The sequence below is a fragment of the Heterocephalus glaber genome, unplaced genomic scaffold, assembly GCF_053883595.1.
Source record: "Heterocephalus glaber isolate CG9 unplaced genomic scaffold, H.glaber_assembly_v1.0 deba00001608, whole genome shotgun sequence".
Taxonomy (NCBI): domain Eukaryota; kingdom Metazoa; phylum Chordata; class Mammalia; order Rodentia; family Bathyergidae; genus Heterocephalus; species Heterocephalus glaber.
In genome coordinates this window covers 27,930,345-27,947,650 of record NW_028258379.1, presented here as the reverse complement: position 1 = coordinate 27,947,650, position 17,306 = coordinate 27,930,345, and the positions used below count along the sequence as shown (strand labels likewise).

The window sequence follows — 17,306 nt, the reverse complement described above, 5'->3', positions numbered from 1 at the left end:
AGCTATTACAAACTGTGTTGCTGTGAACATGGGTGCACATATATCACTGTGGTATGATTCTTTTAATTCTTTGGGGAAGATCCCCAGCAGTGGAATAGCGGGGTCAAATGGGACTTCCAGTCCTAGTTCTTTGAGGTATCTCCATACTGATTTCCACAGTGCTTGCACCAGTCTACACTCCCACCAGCAGTGGAGCAGGGTTCCTCTTTCCCCACAGCCCTGCCAGCATTTGTTATTGGTTGATTTCATGATAGCAGCCATTCTTTCTGGAGTGAGGTGGAATCTCAGTGTTGTTTTCATTTGCATCTCTCAAATGACCAGTGATGTTGAACATTTTTTCATGTATTTATTTGCTATTTCTACTTCTTTGTCTGAGATGTCTGTTCATTTCAGATGCCCATTTTCGGATTGGGTCTTTAAATTTGGGAGGTCTGATCTTTTTAAGTTCTTTATAGATTCGAGATAGTAGACCTTTGTCTGAGGAACAGCAGGTGAAGATTTTTTCCCACATTGTGGGTTGTCTTTTTCACACTGCTGGTAGTTTCTCTTGTTGTACAGAAGCTTTTTAATAAGAAGAGATCCCACTTGTTGATTGTGCTAGTTCACGGGCAACTGAGGTTTTGTTCATAAAATCTTTTCCTACAACAGTGTCTTCAAGAGTTCCACCTAACCTCTGTTTCAGCCAGTTCAGAGTTTCTGTCTTAATATTTAGATCTTTAATCCATTTCAATTTTAGTTTAGTGCATGGCAAGAGATATAGGTCTAGTTTTAGTCTTTGGCAAGTTGAAGCCCAATTTTTCCAGCACCATTTATTAAAGAGGCTATCTTTCCTCCAGTGAGGCTGTTTGGCTCCTTTATCGAAGATGAGATGGCTGACCGTGTCTGGCATTGTTTTTGCATCTTCTAATCTGTTCCACTGGTCTTCAGGTCTGTTTTGTTGCCAGTACCATGCTGTTTTTATCACAGTAGCTTTGTAGTATAGTTGCAAGTTGGGGATTGTGATACCCCCTACCATGTCTCTGTTACCTAGAATTGCTTTTGCTATTCTGGGTCTCTTCTTGTTCCAAAAGAATTTTTGGATTGTTTTCTCAAGGTCTGTGAAGTATGCTGCTGGGATCTCAATTGGAATTGCATTGAATCTATATAGCAGTTTTGGAAGTATGGCCATTTTCTCTATATTAATCCTTCCTACCCAGGAGCAGGGGATGTCTGTCCATTTTCTGATATCATCTTCAATCTCTCTTTTCAGAGTGCCATAGTTTTCAGAGAAGAGGTCTTTGATTTCTTTCATTAGGTTGATTCCTAGGTATTTCAATTTTTTGGATGCTATTTTGAAAGGAATTATTTGTCCTGTTTCTCTCTCAGTGAGTCTGTTATTCGTGTAGAGGAAAGCTATTGATTTTTGTGTGTTGACCTTGTAACCAGCTACTTGACTGAATTTGGTTATTAAGTCTAGAAGACTTTTGGTGGAGTTCTTGGGGTCTTCTATATAGAGTATCATGTCATCTGCAAATAATGACAATTTGACTTCTTCCTTTCCTATCTTTATTCCTTTTATTTCTTTCTCTTGTTTAATTGCTGCAGCTAATGTTCCCAAAACTATGTTGAACAGGAGTGGTGATAGTGGACATCCTTGTCTTGTTCCTGATTTTAGTGTGAAGGATTTCAGTTTTTGACCATTTAGTATGATATTGGCTGTTGGTTTTTCATAGATGGCTTTTATCAGTACAAGGTAGAGACCATCTATTCCAATTTTTGGTAGGGTTTTAATCATAAATGCGTGTTGGATTTTGTCAAATGCTTTTTCTGCGTCTATGGAGATAATCATATGGTTTTTATCCTTGGCTCTATTGATACAGTGTATTACATTGATTGATTTGCGTATGTTGAACCATACCTGCATTCCTGGGATGAATCCCACTTGATCAGGGTGTATGATCTTGATGATCTTCTGCATTCTGTTTGCCAGTATCTTATTAGGGATTTTTGCATCTATGTTCATTAGTGAGATTGGCCTATAGTTCTCCTTTTCGGTTGGGTTTTTCTCTGCTTTGGGGATCAAGGTGATGCTTGCTTTCAGGAATGACTTTGGGAGTATTGCTTCCCTTTCAGTTTCCTTGAAGAGTTTAAAGAGTAGTGGCAGTAGTTCCTCTCTAAATGTCCTGTAAAATTCAGCAGTGAAGCCATCAGGGCCCGCACTTTTTTAGTTGATAAGTTTTAAATTACATTTTCAATTTCAATGATTTATATTGGGTTGTTTAGAATTTTTAGGTCTTCTTCGTTTAACTTTGGTAATTCATACATATCTAGGAATCTGTCCATTTCTTCTGTGTTGTCCATCTTATTGGCATATAGGTTCTGGAAGTAGGTATTGATGATCCTTTAGATTTCTGCTGAGTCTGTTGTAATTTCACCCTTTTCATTCCTAATTGCATGGATTTGGCCTTTTCTTTCCTTTTACTGATAAGGTTGGCTAAGGGTTTGTCAATTTTGTTGATTCTTTCGAAGAACCAACTCTTGGCTTCATTGATTTTTTGTATCATTCTCTTAGTCTCCATTGCATTGATTTCTCCTCTAATCTTTATAATTTCCTCCCTTGTATGAGCTTTGGGTTTGTCCTGCTCTTCTTTTTCTAGAAGCTTGAGGTTCAGCATCAGGTTGCTTAATTGGACTTGCTCTGTTTTCCTAATATGAGTATTCACTGCTATGAATTTCCCTTGTAAGACTGCTTTCATTGTGTCCCGTAGATTCCGATATGTTGTCATTGTCATTTAATTGAAGGAACTGTCTGATTTCTTCTTTAATTTCCTCTGTGACCCATTGGTTATTCAGAAGTGTGTTGTTCAATTTCCACATGTTTATGAAATTTTTCCAGTTTCTTTTGCTATGGATTTCCAATTTCATCACACTATGGTCTGATAATATACAGGGGATAACTTCAATTCCTTTGCACTTACTTAAACATGTTCTATACAAGAGTATGTGGTCTATTTTGGAGAATGACTCATGTGCAGCTGAGAAGAATGTGTATTCTGATTTTGTGGGGTAGAACACTGTAAACATCTGTTAAGTTCATTTGTTCAAGAGTTCGATTGAGTTCTAGTATTTCATTACTTATTTTTTGTCTAGTTGATCTATCTATTTATGACAGTGGGATATTGAGGTCCCCCACTACCATTTTATTAGTGCATATATGACTTTTCATGTCCATTAATAGTTGTTTTATATAGTTGGGCACAGTAGTGTTTGGTGCATAGATATTTATGATTGTCATCTCTTCCTCTTGGATTGTTCCTTGTAAACAAGGAAGTAGTGTCCTTCTTCATCTCTCTTAATCAGTGTTGGTTTGAAATCTACTTGATCTGCCAAGAGGATAGCTACTCCTGCTTTTTTGTGGGTTCCCATTGCATGGAGTATTGTTTTCCACCCTTTAACTTTCAATCTATGAGTTTCATTTTGAATTAAGTGTGTTTCTTGTATGCAGCATATTGTTGGATTTTGCTTCTTGACCCATTCTGCCAGTCTATTTCTTTTGATTGGTGAATTGAGGCCATTAACATTGATGGTTATAACTGAAACGTATTGACTTATCATTGTCATGACTTTTTCTTTTTCTTGGGTTCTCCCCCTTTGCATTTAATTCCTTGTCACACCAGATGAGTTCATTCTTATTTGCTTCCTGGGGTTGTGATCCTCATTGTCTGTTCCTAGGATATTGCCTAAAATTTTTTGGAGTGCTGGTTTGGTATTCATGAAGTTCCTAAGGTGCCTCTTCATCATGAAAGTATCTTATTTCTCCATCAATTTTGAAAGATAGTTTTGCAGGGTACATCAATCTGGGTTGGAGGCTGTTTTCTTTTAGGCCTTGGAATATGTCACTCCAACCTCTTCTTGCCTTGATGGTTTGTGTTGAGAAGTCCACTGTGATTCTGATGGGCTTTCCTTTGTATGTGATTTGTTTCTTTTCTCTAACTGCTTGTAGAACTTTGTTTTTCTGTTGAGTTTCTGGAATCTTAACAATTATATGCCTATGTGTAGAATTTTTCTGATCAAGGCTAGCTGAAGTCCTATATGCCCCATTTATCTGTATGTCAAGTTCTTTTCCCCTGCTTGGGAAGTTTTCTGCCATTACTTCTGTGAACAGTTTTTTTATGTCATCTGCACTCTCTCCTATTTCTTCTTTGTCTCCACTCAGTCTTATGTTATTCTTCTTTGCATCGTATAGCAGCTGCTGGATTGATTTGTCATGTTCCCTTACAATTTTGAAGCAGTTTTTCTTTTCCTGGTCATTAATTGCAATCTTATCTTCTATATCTTAAATTCTGTCTTCACATTGGCTCATTCTGCTGTGTAGACTTTCAGTGGAGTTTTTGATCTCCTGGAAATCTATTTGCATTTGTTTTATGGATTCCATTTGTTTCCTATGTTGGGATTCCATCATGTTCCTCAGCTCCTCTCTAGCTTTATTAATCATGTCTTGCACTGTGAGCACAATCTCTGCTGTTATCTGAGAAATTATTTCTGATTTCATTTTTTCCAGATTCTCTTTTGTTGCCAGTTCAATGGGTCCAGGTGGTTGAGTATCAGAGTGTTCCATCTCATTTCCCTTTGGGGTTGCTGTAGGTGATCTGGAAGTCAGGTTTTGAGACTTACTTATGTGTCTTCTCATTTCAACCTGGGGGGAGGGGTGCTGTTGGCACCTGCACAGCTCACCTCCTCAGAGCTGGGAGAGGTTGGACAGCAGCTCAGCCCCTTCCTCTTGGCCGGGAATGGCGGGATGGATGGCAGCCCGGAAGCCCCTTCCTCTGGCCCAGGAGCAGCGGGACATACAGTGGTCTGGAAGTCCCTTCCTCTAAGCTGGGACTGGTGGGATGGTGGCTCAGAAGCCCCTACCTCTGGGCCAGGAGCAGCGGGACAGATGGTGGCTGGGAAGCCCCTTCCTCTGGACCGAGAGTGGCGGGATGGATGGTGGCTCAGAAGCCCCTTTCTCTGGGCCAGGAGCAGTGGGACAGTGGCTCAGAAGCCCCTTCCTCTGGGCAGGAGCGGTGGGACCGTGGCCTGGAAGCCACTTCCTCTGGCTGGGAGAGGCAGGATGGATGGTGGCCCAGAAGCCCCTTCCTCTGGGTTGGAAGTGGCAGGACGGATGGTAGCCGGGAAGCCACTTCCTCTGGGCTGGGAGCGGCAGGATATATATGACTATTAAAAGGGACTGAAGATAGCCCAACATAATTTTTTGCTTTTTATCTATAACATTTCATCTCTACAGTCACCATGTTCTCTTCATCCAGCCTGCAGGATCTTCAGTATAGATGTGGCCTCTTCAGAGAACTTTAGTACACAGTCATTAGTAATATTTAGCTTACGGGCCAGGGATTTAGCTCAGTGGCACTGTGCCTGCCCTGCAAGCACAAGGTCCTGAGTTTGATCCCTGATACCAAAAAAAAAAAAAAAGCTTAATAAGTTAGTGAAATATTTATTGATTTTAGTGGGTTTTCAAACTGTAATATCTTACATTATTTCAGGAGTTTTAGCCTTATTTACAAAGATAAATCTTTGAGAAAGGGATTACTTGAATCTTGAGAAATAATTAAGACTTGATAGATTGCCTGTCTGTAAGTATCATAAATCAAGTGTGTTATTCTTATTTTCATTGCTGTGATAAAGTACTTCAAATAAACAGCTTAAAGATGGAAAATTTTGTTTTAACTCATGGTTTCAGCATCCGCAGTCCATGGTCACTTGGCTCCATTGCCTTTGTGCCTGTGGTGAGTTAGAACATCATGGTAGGAACCATGTGGCAGAGCTGAAAGGCTCACTTCAAGGTGGCCAAAAGGTGGGAAAAGAGAGAAGAAAGGGCCCATGGACCCAATATCCCCTTCAAGGGCAGACTCCCAGTGGACTAATTTTCTTCCAGTAGGCCCCACCTCTTATAGGTTCCGCTATCTAAATAATGCCATAGACTGGTGACTAAACCTTTAACACATGGGCTTTTAAAGAACACAGTAGATCCAAACCATAGCGCCATGCTGAAGTTATAGAGTTATAGAGTACTACATTGTTATAGTTATAAGTCATAGAGTACTACATTGTTTCTTTAGAGTTTTACTTACTGCTTGGAGATTTAGCCCCTTCTGAATTTTTGCTTATACTCTTATCCTAGTCTATAATGTACTTGTTTCTGTTTATCTTAGTGCATTTCTGAAGGGCCAGCTCTAGTGACATTCTTTCATGAAGTCTTTCATCTACAAGCTTTTTATTTTCATTTAGCACATATTTCCAGGTGTTTATTTAATTGAAAATATTCTGTTTTCCCAGGAATTTGTAAAAGTTATCAAATGCCTTAGTATTCATTGTGTCTAGCATATAAACCTTGCCAATAATAGTGTTTAGCAAGCATTTATTATCTTTAGTGATAAAGGATAGTGTAAGATCTACAAGTCACATAGTTTTAGAATATTACTGGAAATACTGGGCCTACCATCATTAGCTTTTGAATGACTGTTAAGAACAATCAGTCATGAATACAATGTGCTTTATATTTTTGATAAATTTCTGTAGAAAATAAAACAAAGGCTGTAAAATCTCTTGTTTTATTTCATTCTGAGAGATATAAAATAACTATTTTAGTTGCAAAATGACTTTTAAAATTCTATTTCAGGTAGGTAGGGATCCCTCAATTCACATATGGGATACAGAGACCGTTAAACCATTGTCAATATTAAAGGGCTACCACCAATATGGTGTCTGTGCTGTTGATTTCTCAGGTAAGGCTGTTTTCTATCTCAATAAGAACGATCAAAATACAGAGACATTTTATACAGATGTAGCATTTTAAAGTAAATCAGTGTTACCTAAACTTGTGATTTAGCTATGACCTTCACAATTTTTATTGAAGGTATATACTGTTAATCTAATCAAACTGATAAAAGTGTGGCTAGTTTATAATTATAACTTAATGATTATAATTTTAATGCCATTTAAAATTTGCATGTTTCTAGTAAATGCTTTTCAGCCAAACAACTGAAATTATCTGTTATATTAGTAATAAACATCTCCCCTTTGAACAAACTTTGATCTCATTTAATATGTTACACCTGTAAAGTAAACTTTGAAAAATGCTTGGGGTAGAAAGCTAAAAATGAAAGATGGGAAAACTGAAATATTTGTTTTAGATATTTCTCTAAAGTGACAGTTTCAAGCCATCTTATAATTTCAGATCATGCTAGCATTTTGCTTTATACCTACAAGTTTAACAACTACAGATAGGTCTACGATGAAATGTAGGGTGTTGCTTGAGAAGGAGGAAAATACCGTTAGAGAATTTTATATCAAGAAACATTAAATTAGTGCTTTTTGAAGTGCTCTAACTGAAAGGATAAGTTATCTATCAGTGGGTTTTGGGAGAAATATACAATTTCAAGAATACAAATGGTCTGGGCAGGGGATTTAGCTCAGTGGTACTGCTTCTGCCTGGCAAGTGCAAGCTCCTGAGTTCAGTCCTCAGTACCGGGGGACGGGGGGGGGATACAAATGGTCAAGAAATAAGAAAATGGACAGCAAGTTAAATGAGTCAACAATAAAAATATTACTGGTAGCATTGAGCAACTAATTAAGGCTTGCAAAAACTATGGTGGAGTGGAAAATAATTTTTGTGGTCTGAGCTTTATAACCTATAAACACATGCACACCTGTTAGCATGCCTCAAAGATTTGTCTAATATATTCATTATTTGTTGCTTGATAATAGTAACAGCAAGAAAATTAATGACAATATGTTGTTTTAACCTACATGTTTTTCATTTGATTAACTTATTATAATCACTGAGTTCTTATGTCACAAAAGAGCTCTCATGGTGAATTTAATTAAAGTAAATATTTTCCTCCCCCTTAATTTTTTCTTTTCTTCCCATTTGTTCTGCACATGTTTTTGTTTTTAATTGACCCACAATTATTTTACTTGTTTATGGGATTTAGTGTAATGGTTTTGATACATGTATGTATTTATAATAATTCATGGTATTAAGCATATTCATCACTTTATATGTTTATCATTTTTCCCTCCCTTTCCTCTCCCAACTTGATAAAGTAGACAGGGTCAGGTGAGAGGACAGCAACTATGTTTACATGACTCAAGAAACCATTAATTCCTCCTAGTCTTATAAATTCTGATTTTTTTTATGGCTAAGTATAATGCCTAATATTTATCATTTTTTCAAATTTTAAATATAATGCTATAGGATATTAGTTCATCTTCAATTGCTATAACAGTATACCTGAAGCTAAGTACTTATTTGAAAAGAAATTTATTCAGCTCACAGTTAGGGAAGCTGAAAAAAGTTCAAGTCTGGTGGCCGCATTGGTTCAGCCTCTGGTGACAGCCTCTTTGGCTGTGTCAAAACATGATGAATGGAATCATAGTGGGAATGAATACAAGAAGAGTGCATATAAGTCCCCATTATCATGGAACTGACTGAGAGACCAGCATATTCCCTTCTGAGGACAGAGACTGCAGTGACAATCACCTTACAGTAGGCCTCTTAAAAGTTCCATTCCCTCAATACTACCACACCGAAGATTGTGGCACTTGAAACTCTGGAGAAAAACCACGTTCACATGACAGCATGTGCCGTTAGAATACATACTGAATGTTTTCTGTGTTCTGACTCTTACTGATCAGTGAGTATATCTCTGATTTTTGCAGCTGATGGGAAACGTTTGGCTTCAGTTGGAATAGATGATAGCCACACTGTTGTGCTGTGGGACTGGAAGAAAGGAGACAAACTTTCAATAGCAAGGTATGGAAAAAACTTGATGTCAAAATGCTAGAATTACTTGGGATTTAAAAATTTTTTTAATTAAAGCAATTTTTAAATGTCAATATGTAAGTTTTTATTGCTGCCATTTGTATTACCATTGAATGAATAATGTAATCATAGTAAAAGATGAATGATTTCATTGTTTCTTTATAGATTTATCCCTGGTGAACCCACTATTTAATACAGCTATATTATGACATTGGAAGTTACTGTTATCTCAATTATCCATTTACAGATAGAGTTAACTGTATGATAGCTATTGTATAGCAGTTGGAGAGCCTGCCAAAATGCTTATATTGTGTTTTTAAGTGAAAAAAGGTACACATCACACAAAAGTTATAGGTTATTTTTATTTTCTTTTATATTTTTCTTTATTTCTAAATTTTCTACATTGAGCCTGTATTATTTATATGATGAAAATATTAACAGTGTTAGTAGTCAGAGACTACTTTTTAATATTTATTAAAGTGAGATATTAAAGCACTTAAATAGATGTAAGTGCTTTTGGATACTATATAGGTAATGCCCAAGTGAAGGAGATTTATAGTTGGAAGGGCTGTATTAAACTGTAAGGAGTATTATAAAAAATTTCTTTAACTCATCCCACAAACAGTATTCCCTATGCACATTACTATTAGATATGCAGAAGCTCAATTTTCATTGTTTCTGTCCTTTGAGAATCTGTTGAATAGAGTTAACATATTATAATGACAAAAAATTAAATGCACGCTTTCACAATCAAACCTAAGAGACAAGTGGGAAACAGATATTCAGCAAATGGAGTAATCATGGTAGGGTATTGATTAGGCCAAATGTTAGTAGAAGATATATTTATCTTCAGAACTAAAACATTTTGGTATTTATTTCAGAGGAAGTAAAGATAAGATTTTTATTGTAAAGATGAACCCCTACGTGCCTGATAAACTAATTACGGCTGGAATTAAACACATGAAATTTTGGCGTAGAGCAGGTAAGGAAATGTTTCCTTTTAACTCTTTGAAATTTAAGAAATTTAATGAAAAGTGCAATGTGGTAGCCTAGACTGGATCCTGGAACAGGCCAGGGATGTTGGTAGAAAAATTGGTGAAGTTTTGAGTTCAGTTAATAGTAATATACAAAAATATTTATTTCTTAGTTTTGACAAAGTGATTATGGCAATATAAAGTGTTCACATTAGGGGAAACTGGATGGATAGGAACATTGCATTATCTTTGCATCTTTCTGGAAATCTATAATTCCCCAAAATAAGTTTATTTGTAAGTAATTTACTGTTGCCTTGGTACATTTTAAACAAAGATATATTTAAGTTGTACTCATATTTGCAAAAGCATTTAACACATAAAATTAATCAGTTCATGGGCCAGGGATTTAGCTCAGTAGTTCCACCGCCTGCCTGGCAAGCACAAGATCCTGAGTTTGATCCCCACTACCAAAAAAGAAAAAAAAATTAATCAGTTCATGTCCAGATTCCTTCTGTTAAGACATATTTTATAGTCTAAATTAAATGAAAACTAATGTAAAAATTCTTTGTATGCTATAATACAGAAAGGAAGTGTATTCTTAGTCATTTGTAAAAGTAATATACAAATGTAGAAGTTTGTACTTTTTTCCAGTCTTGGTGATTAAACCCCACACCTTTACATTGAGCTACATTTCCAACCCCCCTTTTTTTTCCAAATTTTGAGACAGGGTCTAAGTCACTAAACTGCCCAGGCTGAGCTCAAACTTTTCTGTCCTCCTGCCTCAGCCTCCCAGAGTGCTGGGATTATAGGTGTGCACCACCACGCTGAGCCAGAAGTTCACATTTTAAAATAAAAATAGTGTCTTCTTTCCAAATAGAATATATACTCATAAATCCCAACAATATGACATCAGTCTCAAAGAATTAAGCCTTTTAAAGAAAATATATAAATGTAGAAGAAGTGAAACATATCAGAAAAGAATAGGCTTGGTAAAGACATTTCCTAAATTCAAGTAACTCACAAGTTGTAAACTATATGGGACATGAATTGATTTTCAGATTTGGGTTTGTCACAGACCCATTAGATCAGTGTATACATTTACAGAGTAAAAAGTATTCTCACATTTGTAACTTCTTTTGTCCCCAGGGTCTCCCCACGTAGTTCAGGCTGGCCTTGAACTCACTGTGTAGTCCAGGCTGGCCTCAAAATTGTGGCAGTCCTTCTGCCTCAGCCTTCCAAGTACTGAGATTACAGGCATGCACCGCTACCCTGCCTGGCCTCACATTTATAATTTTATTTCCATATGCTTAAACAGACTTTTCACTTGGGCATCTTAGTCATTTGGAATTACAGTATAAATACCCAGCAAGCAAAACTTAATATTTCTGTAATTTTTCTCTTAAATTGGGTTGGACATGTAGTAGACCTGAAACAACCCAAAAAGGATAAATGTTAAGGCTTTTGTGTGCATTTCTGCCTTTCTCACTGCCAGAGTTCTGATCCATAGAGTTCACTAGCCAAGTGGGAACATAAGTTCTTAAACTTTCTTAATCTGACTAAGTACTGTCTGCCTGGTTCTCTAAATGCATAGTTTTACGTGCCACAGCTGGCTGTTTGTTATCATTGAAAGCTCTAAAAAGTTCATCATCACTGTTTTAGGTGAATTAAGTTGAAGAAGATGACTTAATCCTGAAGCTAAAATAGAGTCTCTTGCTATCTGTCTCAAAACTAGACTTTGGGAATTCTAAGTTGTAAATTATTAGTGTCTCCTTGAGGTACTTGAACTCCATTCAAATGGAGGATCAGGGGTAGGAAATCACTGAAAGATTTTGAATGCAGTGATCATATGTTCTTATGTAGTTGGAACATGATATGTTATGTTGTGTGTATCATGAAACCTAACTATCAATTATCTAAACCCAAACTTCTTCTGTAAATGGTCAGATAGTAAATATTTATTCCATACCAAAGAACAAAATCAAAAATACTATATAAATATTTATAGAAAAAAGAGAAAATTGTCCTTTTGTGGTTACTGTTAGCCCTCAATTGCTGTTAACTGGAAACATCCTGTCCAAGAATGAATAACTTGCTGTAGGAAATAGGCCTGGCAGGTTGAAGTGGGGAGGGAAACTATGATCAGCTTCACTCTGAAGCTATGTGTCCCAGTGACACATTGATCCTATTGTGTGTCCTTCTCAAAAGCTTGGCCCTTTGAAGTCGGGCAGCTAGCCAAAGACAGGACAACTACTGGACTGAGATTCCACTTAGGTGCGTGGCACTTACTAATAGCAAAGTCCGCAACTTGTGGCTTGTGATCAGATCAGACTCTAAGCAGCTGCTAGTTGCAGCACAAATCAAGGAGGCCAGCTCTAATAGCTGGCTCCCATAGGAAGCTGCAGGGCTTGGCAGATAATCATTTGTTTCTGACCCTGTTCTAGGTGGATAGTCTGTGCTCTGGTGAAGCCTATTCCTTCCTCTCGTGCTGTGTAGCCCAGGCCAGGCTGGAACTTGTGATCCTCCTGCCTCAGCCTTCCAAGTGGTAGGATTAGAAGCATGCACCACCATGCTTAACAGAAACTGTCTTTCAGTTCTATCCTCCAGTTGCTGATCAATTCCTCTTCTTACCTATCTAGTAAAGCACCTGGAAACAGTTATTACAGTTTCACTTTGCAGTTTCTCTTCCTTTCTCTTGAGAGAATTCTAACCTGGTTTTGTTCCCTCATCACTCTACCCAGTTGCTTTTAAAGCTCACTAATGACTGGCTGCTAGGTTATGATGATCTCCTGAACACATGGGATCTGATGCCTTTTCATCTTCTGTGTCACCACCCTGGTTCCTTATCTTCTTTATCATTTAGCTAAATGTGTAAAATAGACCTTTTCATCCTACCCTTGCTTTAATCTATTCCCAACCCAGAAATGTAAATGTACCTTTTAATAAGTCATATGCCAGATCTTATTATTCTACTACTGAAATGTTTTCTGACCTGTGTTGAGCAAAATTTATATCCTTACAATGGCCTGTACTACAACCTCTGACCTTGCTGACCCCGTCTCTTACCATTGTCTCCCTTTCTTTGTTACTCCATACTAGCCTCTGTGGGAGACCACTCTATTGATTATACCCAAAGCAGGCTGTGAGCAGTGCAGGGTGTAAAGAGTTAACCCCACAATTGGCTTGTTTTGAGAAGCGAGTTTGGCTGAAGCTTATATGCCATGCCAAGGTCAGAGTGACTCACACCCAAATTCTGTTCCTAAATTTAAAACCTTCTTTACTAAAAAGACAAGGTTAACTATTAACCACAACCTATATTTTGTCTGTTCTGTTTCTGATTCAAGAATGCTTTGTCTCTTCCTTTATAGGCCTTGCCTGCATCAGCAATAGATCCATAACAACTCTACGTATCCCTTCACGTAGCCCCTTTACCTCAATCTAACTATGATGTTACGAACAAACATCAACAGCTCTGGGTGTTCAGGGCCTTTGCTTGTTCAAGCCTCTGACTGCTCAAGCACTGGACACCCTGGGTCCCCACATCTGTCTCTTTAACTCTGTCTCTGTGTCTTTCTTTTCTCCTTGTGCCATAACACTGAACAGGAGATCAGAACCTACTACAGGGGGTCTCCAGTAAGTCTCATTGTGGAGACTTACTGGATGTTGTTTCTTAAAGATTTCAGTCACATTCCTGCATTGAGGCCTCTGCACTTGCTGCCCCTCATGGAAACACTATTTTAACATAGTTTGCTCTGTGACCTAAAGTTTTCTGTTTAGACCCTACCATGTTAAGGAGGCTTATCTTTAACTACCCTATTAAAATGGACTCCTTTCATTGTCTGTCCCCTTACATTTTTTTCCAAAGCACCCACTATCACCTATTATACTGTACATTTTGCTTAGTTGTCATATTAATTGACTGTCTTTTACTATGAAGCTCCATAACAGTGGAGGTTTTTATTGTTTTGTTTTGTTCACAGCTCTATTCCCTGTGCCTTGAAGAGTTTGTGGCATTTGTATTTTTTGAGTGAATGAATGAATTCATTTGGAAAAATGGGCACAAGTTAGTACTAAATGGCCAATAAGAAAACTGGTCACAAGTTAGTACTAAATGACCAATAAGAAAACTGGTCAAACTCAGTACTAACAGAAATACAAATTAAAACCACATTAAAATTGAGTTGATATTTCATATTTCCTATTCTGAGAATTCCTAATGTTCCTGAAAGGGGAAAATAACAGGAATTCTTTTCACTGGTAATAGAAATGTAAGTTGGTATATCACCTTTGGAGAACAATTTGGAAGGAAGAGTGGATAGGTCTCTTATTTATATTCTGTTTCTTTTGCACATTACCCTATGAATACTTCTAGGCATTCCTTGAGAAATTCTTGTACTTATATAGAGGAGACACTTATAAGAATGTTTAAAGCAGCATTGTCTTCAATAGCAAAACTTAGAAGCAACTTAAATAGTCATTAATAAGAAATGGATAAACTGTGGAATGCTTATGTCTTAAGTTGCATTTTTGTTGCTGGGACACAATACTAACACTCAAAGCTAAAAGGAGGAAAGATTAATTTTGGCTCACAGTTACAGTACATGGTCAGCTGGCTCTAAAGCAGAAAACTACATGTCAGAGGATCATGGTGAAGGAAAGCTGCTCATGTGGCAGCCAGGAAGCAGAATGAGAGAGAAAAGGTATACCCTTTTAGGTCAGTGATTCTCTTTTGACCAGACACTGTCCTTTAATGGCAAGTTCAGAACCCTCATGATTTAATCACCTTTTAAAAGCCCTGCCTATGAGCTCATGAGGCCTTTGGGGGATAGTTTTAATCTAAATTATAACATTCTGCCCCTGGCCCCTAGAAGACTCATGTGTATCTCTTTATTGTAAAATGTATTTAGTCCACCTCCAAGAGTCACCAAAGTCTTTAACAGCTTCAGCATTATTGAAAAGTCCAAGTCTAAAGTCTCTTCTGAGACTCAAGGAAATGCTTAGCAATGAGCCCCTGTAAAAATCTAAAAGAAAGTTAAACACTGTCAACATACAATGGCACAGGGTAAACATTTCTACTTTAAAAGGGAAGAATAGGATAGAAAGGAATGGGATGAAAACAAGACAGAAACCCACCAAAGCAAAAATCTTGTAGCTGTATGTCCAGTACCTGGGATAAAGATGTAAACTTTAAACAGCTTGGCTGGCCCAATCCATACAGCATTGCCACCGTCTGTAGCTTTATGCCTTTTTTTTTTTCAGATGTCTTAAATTTCTGACTTCTCTAACTTCTTGGTCTCTTTTATACTTTTGACTTTATTCTCAAAGCTTTCTGCACTTACCTCTCAGGGGCACACTGTCCTACCCCTTGGTCCTTTCTCTCTCTCTCTCTCTCTCTCTCTCTCTCTCTAAATCTTGGTGGAGGGCTGGGGATTTAGCTCAGTGGTTCCGCCACCTGCCTCATAAGCGCAAGGACCTGAGTTCAATCCCAGGTACCAAAAATAAAAAAATAATAAATAAATAAATAAATAAATAAATAAATAAATAAATATTGGTGGAATTTACACTGATTTCACAATTCTTGTATTTTCCATGCCCATAAAGACAGTACAGTGTATATGATGCCAGGGTCTGTTGCTGGCTAAGGTAGTAGTCAGGGACCCTTGGATCCTGGCTGTACTAGCCTCTGAGTGACTGGATGGCTGAGGACTGTGAAATAAATCTCAGGAAATGAGTTTACAGGCAGGGTTCCCTGGGGCTCTCTCTTCAAATGAAAGCTTTAAAGCATTGTACCCTTGAGTTTGTGAAGGATGGGGTCTTGCAGATTTTTGGGATCCCCTCAAGGCATCTTTCTTATTGTCCTGATGTAAAGTACTTGGCGATTTTTTTTTTTGCCTCTTTTTAACGTTAATCTTTATAGCAACCAATGTCTCTAGTTCCAAAACTTTACAAGTCCCAACTTTATAGGGACTTCTTTTTTGGTGAAATTCAGAACTCTTAAAATCACTCAGCTCTGCCATTTGTTCTTGATTCTCAGTGTACAGCTGGCTAAAAGCACCCAGTAGTACCTATGCCACACCCTGAACATTGGCCTGCCTTGAAATTTTCTCCACCAGATTAATCACTGTGTTGCCCTTAATCTTAGTCTCCCAGAGCCTCTGGACATGAACAAGATGTACATAGTGTTTTTTTTCCAAAGCATCACACACATGGCCTAGAGTCCAGCTGCCAATGGAGCCCTTATTCCCAACTGAAACCTGGAGCCAGGTCTTAACTATCATTTTTATCAGTGTTCTGGTTTTCTGAGCTCTAACCAGAATCTTTCATCAAGTTCATTTTATAACATTTTAGGGCTTTTTACCTGTCATCTCTAAACATTTCTAAACTCCTCTTGTGAACCTGTTCTAAAGGCTTCTGAATCACATGGTCAAGTAGTCACAGCAGTGACCCCACTTCTGGTAGCAAAATCTTATTTTAGTCACTTATCACTAGAATATAATACCCAACACCCACAGCTTAAAGGAGGTGTTTATTTTGTCTCAAGGTTGTAATCCATGTTGGCTGCAAAAAAGGCAGAAAACAACACAGCAGAGGAGCAGGGGTGAAGGAAAACTGCTCATTTCATGAAAGCCAGGGAGCAGAGAGAAAGAGGAGGAGCTGGGAAGGCAGATAATACCCTTCCAAGTCATATGCCCAGTGACCTGCAACTTTTGACCAGACCCTACCTCTTTACAGCAGCTATAATATCCATTATTAAATCGCCTTTTAATGCCCAGCCTATGAGTACATAAGGCATTTCAGGAATATTCTCAGTCTAAACTATAACAGCTGATACAGTGAAACCATGATTCATGAACTTAATTCTTTCAACATTTCTGGTTGCAAACCAAATTGAATGAGAACCGAATCAAATTTGCCCACAAGATCAATATTGAACCTAAAACCTAACCATTTAATTTGATTCAGTTCTCATCTAACTAGGTTTGAGACTAGAATTATAGAAAGAATTAAGTTCATGAACTGAGGTACCACTGTATAAGGGAATGATACATAGTTATTAAAATGAGTTTTCTAGAGTTACAGATTAACATATTTAAAAGTCTATGACCAACCCTTGGTGAATAAAGTAAGTTGCAAAAGAATGCATATAGGATGGTATTTGTAGAAAAATTTTAAAATATGAAAATTATGATACATTACTTCAGAATTCATAAATATGTAATAAGATCAGAACAGTAGAGATAGGATTGACGTGACCCGTGAGTCATTTTGGTATTTTTTTTATAGTTTGATAGTATGCAGGTGTTCATTTTTTATATATATATATATATATATATTTTTTTTTTTTTTTGGCACTGGGGATCAAACTCAGGTCCTTGCGCTTGCAAGGCAGGTGGGGGAACCACTGAGCTAAATTCTCGGCCCCATTATATTGTTTTTTAATACCTTTTTGCATTCTTAAATATGTGATAATAACAATTTTGGAAAACATTACCAAAAATGCTACAGGTGGATTAAGACTGACTCAATCCATG

The 17,306-nt window shown here is 37.5% G+C and overlaps 1 protein-coding gene across 9 annotated transcripts in view; it reads left to right on the top strand.

Moving 5' to 3' along the window:
* Positions 1-17,306, top strand: part of Eml5 (EMAP like 5) — a 201,749-nt gene that overhangs the window by 107,668 nt on the left and 76,775 nt on the right. For all 9 annotated transcript variants that reach the window (XR_015445090.1, XM_087195457.1, XM_087195455.1 and 6 more), the window contains 3 exons: positions 6,659-6,764; positions 8,701-8,794; positions 9,685-9,785. Coding sequence is in view for 8 of the 9 variants with exons in the window: in XM_087195457.1 (XP_087051583.1) it covers positions 6,659-6,764; positions 8,701-8,794; positions 9,685-9,785 (301 nt within the window). In the remaining variant the exon portion in view is untranslated. The remainder of the gene's footprint in view (positions 1-6,658; positions 6,765-8,700; positions 8,795-9,684; positions 9,786-17,306) is intronic.